This window comes from Alexandromys fortis, unplaced genomic scaffold (genome assembly GCF_014885135.2).
Source record: "Alexandromys fortis isolate MF-2015 unplaced genomic scaffold, M_Fortis_MF-2015_v1.1 scaffold_117, whole genome shotgun sequence".
Classification (NCBI taxonomy): domain Eukaryota; kingdom Metazoa; phylum Chordata; class Mammalia; order Rodentia; family Cricetidae; genus Alexandromys; species Alexandromys fortis.
In genome coordinates, this window is record NW_026068015.1 from 3961646 (window position 1) to 3966295 (window position 4650).

The 4650-nt window shown below is 37.7% G+C and overlaps 1 protein-coding gene across 1 annotated transcript in view; it reads left to right on the top strand.

Moving 5' to 3' along the window:
* Positions 1 to 4650, top strand: part of LOC126513774 (glutamate receptor ionotropic, delta-2) — a 578836-nt gene that overhangs the window by 433133 nt on the left and 141053 nt on the right. Inside the window, exon 12 of the mRNA XM_050162312.1 lies at positions 4046 to 4212. Within this exon, the coding sequence (XP_050018269.1) occupies positions 4046 to 4212 (167 nt within the window). The remainder of the gene's footprint in view (positions 1 to 4045; positions 4213 to 4650) is intronic.

A 4650-nucleotide genomic window follows, 5' to 3' on the forward strand; every position in this document is an offset into this window, starting at 1 on the left:
CTTTAAACTGCTTTAAATAGGACCAAATAGCAAGCTATTAAATTAATACTAAGTAGTTTTGTTTACTGTATCTATTTTTCTCAAATAATTTATCTTTCACTGGAATGTTATAGGACAACAAGTGATATGTAACTTACGGTCTATGTGTTAAGATACTTTCAAATACTTGTTCAGTTAATTTCTGAAGGCAATTTTATGTCATAAAATAATATAATTTTGTCTCTATCTCATAACAAATTATTTTTGAATGAATGAAGTCATGTTTTGGTTCCCTTTTATTGCACAAGCTAAAACACCACCATAATGTCAAGCTGAAGTAATTGCAGGCATCATTCTCTTGACCCTTTGACAATATCATTAGAGTTACCAGTGGTTTGCTCCTTGTAGGCCTCTATATTTCTTTATATTATTTTTTCTGAGACAATGTCTCCCTATGTAGTTCTGGCTGTCCTAGAACTCACTATACAGACCAGGCTGGCCTCAAACTCACAGAAATCCACCCAAGTTTTGGAACTAAAGACATTCACAAATGTGCCTGCTTGACGACTCTATATTTCATGAAGAAAAATCACTTCCTAGTTTAAAATAGATGAATGAGCTGTGCAGTTTACTGCTTTAATCCAAGCACTCTGGAGGCAGAGGCAGTGGGATCTCTGAGTCTGAGGCCAACCTGATCTACAAAGTGAGTTCCAGATCAGGCAGGGTTACACAAAGAAACCATGTCATGAGAAACAAAAAAAAAAATGATAAAAATAACTGTTTTACTGGGTCCAGGGGTAGGTTGATCCCGAATTTCCTGAGAAACCGCCACACTGCTTTCCAAAGTGGTTTCACAAGTTTGCATTCCCACCAGCAATGGATGAGTGTGCCCCTTTCTCCACAACCTCTCCAGCAAAGGCTATCATTGGTGTTTTTTATTTTAGCCATTCTGACAGGAGTAAGATGGTATCTTAAAGTTGTCTTGATTTGCATTTCCCTGATCGCTAAGGAAGTTGGACTTCCCACAGGGCAGGGAACCCTGATAACTCTTTGGGCTGACGAGGGAGGGGGAGTCTTGATTGGGGGAAGGGGAGGGAAATGGGAGGCGGTGGCGGGGAAGAGACAGAAATTTTTAATAAATAAATAAACGGAAAAAAACTGTTTTACATATTGACAGATGTCTTTAGAAAAATTTTTAAGAAAGAAATTGAGGGTTTCATTGTGTAGCCCTGGTTGGCCTGGGACTTGGTCACATAGCACAGGCTGCCTTACACTATGAGAATATGCTTGCTTCTGTCTTCTGTGTTCTAGGATTAAAGGCATGTACCACTATACCACTGACAAAGAATCAGGTGACACAATACTTTTAAGATTTTTTTTACTAATTTAAATTATGTGTGTGTATGTTTGTATGCTTGTGGGTATGTGCATGTAACTATAGACCCTTCAGAAAACAGGCATCGGAGTTGGTGCTGCATGACTGTGAGCCACCTGATGTGGGTTCTAGGAACAGAACCTGGGTCCTCTGGATGAGCAGCCAGTGCTCTTAACCATTAAACCATCTCTTTGATCCTAATTCAACTTTTTATGGAGCCTGTCTGCTTAGCAAGATATAGTTTCTGGTATTTGGTTAACACTGGACCAGGATCTCTTTTCTTTTTATTTTCCTATGGCAGGAACTCTCAGTCAAAGCCAGAACTCACTAATATGGCTAGTCTCTCTAGCCAGCTTGCTCTGAGTATCCCTGTCTCTGTCCCTGTCTCATTCCAAGGCTGGCAGTATAGGCGAGCTGCCATGCAGTACAGGCAAGCTGCCTTGCCTATCCAGCATTTATCTGCGATCAAGGGATCTGATTCTTTGATCCTTTTGCTTATAGTAAGCATTTTGGTCATTGAACCATCTTCAATGTCCACTTTCATGTTAATAGTGCTAAATTCTTTTTTTAATATAAATAAAATAACTTTGGGGTTATTTATTCTATGAATTCATTCAATTTTATCTTTATATTTAACATTTTCCAGATAAATTTTATTAAGATATTTATCACAATGGCTTATTTCATTCCTTTTTAAATTTTTTAAATTTTATTTTATCTGAATATATATCCATATACCACATACATGCCTGGTGCCCAGGAATGCCAGAAGTAGGTGTCAGATCCCCTAGGATTGGAGTACAAAAGGTTGTAAGCTAACATGTGGGTGCTGGGAATTAAACCCAGGTCCTCTAGAGAAGTGGCTCTCAACCTGTGTGTTACCACCCCTTTGGGGACTTGAGCGACATTTTCATAGGAATTACCTAAGACTACCAGAAAACACAAATATTTACATTATGAGTCATAGTAGTAACAAAATTACAGCTATAAAGCAGCAACACAAATAATTTTATGGTTTAGGGTCACCACAATATAAGTCTTAAAGACTCACAGTACTAGGAAGCTTGATAAACCATGGTCTTGAAGAGCAGGCCCTCTCTCCAGACCCTTCACAATTGCTTTCATGATAAATTTGTGCATTAGTTACTATTAGTTATTAGTTATTATCACTGTGGCCTAACATCTGAGAAAACAACTTAAGAGTAGAAGGACCATAGCTTCAAAGGTTTCAGACCATAGTTTCCTGGCATTGTTATTTCTGCCCTGCATATGGTAGAGCAGAGAGTATCATGATGGAATGACATGCAGGAAGGAGGTAAGCACTTCACCTTAGGTGTGACCAGAAGCAGGGACAAAGAGGAAGGGCCCAGGCCAAGAAATACCTTCCAAGGCAAGCAGCCTGCTGCCAAGAATTATACAGACTCCCATTGAGTCTATGCAATTCTGTCAATGATCTGAAGAAGTCTATGCCCTCGTGAGCCATCCACCTCTGAACCATACCACCAGTTGTAACCTTAGCCTTCTACATGTTGGGGAGACATGTCAAGTCCAAACCATAATAGAGGACTCTCATGTGAGGTATTGTTGGCTGAAAAAGTCACTTAACTCAATTGTAGATGACCCACTATGAATTTAATGTTCCCAAGTATTAATAAAGAATGTTGTAGAATTGTTTTCTTGTTGTAATTGCTATCAAAGGAGAAAGACTTCTTTGGGAGAAAAGATGTCACAATAATGCATAAGATAGGATTTTTTAACACATGTTAACAAAACATTCAAGAGGGATTTATTTTAGCTCCACTTGTAAGAGCTCCATTCTCTGTATTTGGAAAGAGATGAGTTCAGAAGGACAAAGAAGATACCATGAAGTGGGTAGAGTGGTACTAATAATTTCTCCCTAATGTGAGTTATGAGATTTTATGTAAAACATGGTCATTAATGTGAAATGTCCATCTGTATATGTGTTACTTTTATTGGCTAATAAATAAGACTGTTTTAGCCAATGGATTAGAAGAGTAAAGCCAGGCGGGAAATTTAAACATAGATATAAAGAGATTGTAGGCAGAATCAGAGAGACACCATGTAGCTGCTGAAGGAAAAAGACACCAGAACGTTACCGGTAGGCCACAGCCTCATGGTGATACACAGATTAAGAGAAATGGGCTAATTAAAGATGTAAGAATTATGAGGAATGTGCCTAAGCTATTGGCCAAACAATGTTATAATTAATGCAGTTTCTGTATGATTCTTGGGGTCTGGGCAGAGGGGAAACAAATGAGCAGTCTCCACTTACTCGTCATGAGGAAGCCTTGCTGAGTGTAAAGACATGTGTCTAGTTTAGAGGACTGGTAACCTAACAGAGTCAGCACCTCTTAATAATTCTAAAAGTACAGATTGTAAGGGTTCCTCAAATGAAATTCTAAGCTCAGAGACATGCCTTTAACCTCCTTACGACCACATAACATCTACAACTCAAGGACCCTTTTATTGTAAGCCACGTTCTCTAGAAACATGGCTAGTGTTCTTGCTTCATCACATGTCCATAAGAGCTACAGACTAACAGAAACACAAATATGTGTTTACTCAAACATATCTATCCTATAATTTCACATATACTTTTGTAATATTTATTATTTTACGCAATTTTTAACCTTAAGTCCCTATTTTGTCCCATTCCCTTTATCTTCACAGGTAAAGTATGGAAACTATGCTTTTGTATGGGATGCAGCTGTATTGGAATACGTGGCTATCAATGACCCAGACTGCTCCTTCTACACTGTGGGGAATACCGTTGCTGACCGGGGGTATGGCATCGCACTGCAGCACGGAAGCCCCTACCGAGATGTGTTTTCACAAAGGTAAGGCTATTAAATGGTCTAAATAGAAAAGGGGAATGTAGATTATAAAAAGGTACTTAGCTACACTGTCTGGTGCATCATATTTTTCTTCCTATTACAAAAAGCATTATATGAAAACAGTTCCTAGAAGTGATGTCATACAAGTAATTTCCTGTATAAAACATGTCCATTTCTTCATAAATAAGAGGAAAGTATTATTGTATATAATTTCTTTCACACTCTAAAATTTTATGTGTCAAATAGAGTAGATGTGCTCAAAATTATGATGGAAGCTAAGCAATTTAGTCTACACTTAAGGAAGTGAACAACATGGAGTTGTAGAAATTAACTTGTTTCTGAGAATATTAATGCACAAAATGTACTTCGGGATAAATTAGAATACTAATTTTCAGATATGTTTATGTGTGTATGTACATATATATATATATATATATATAT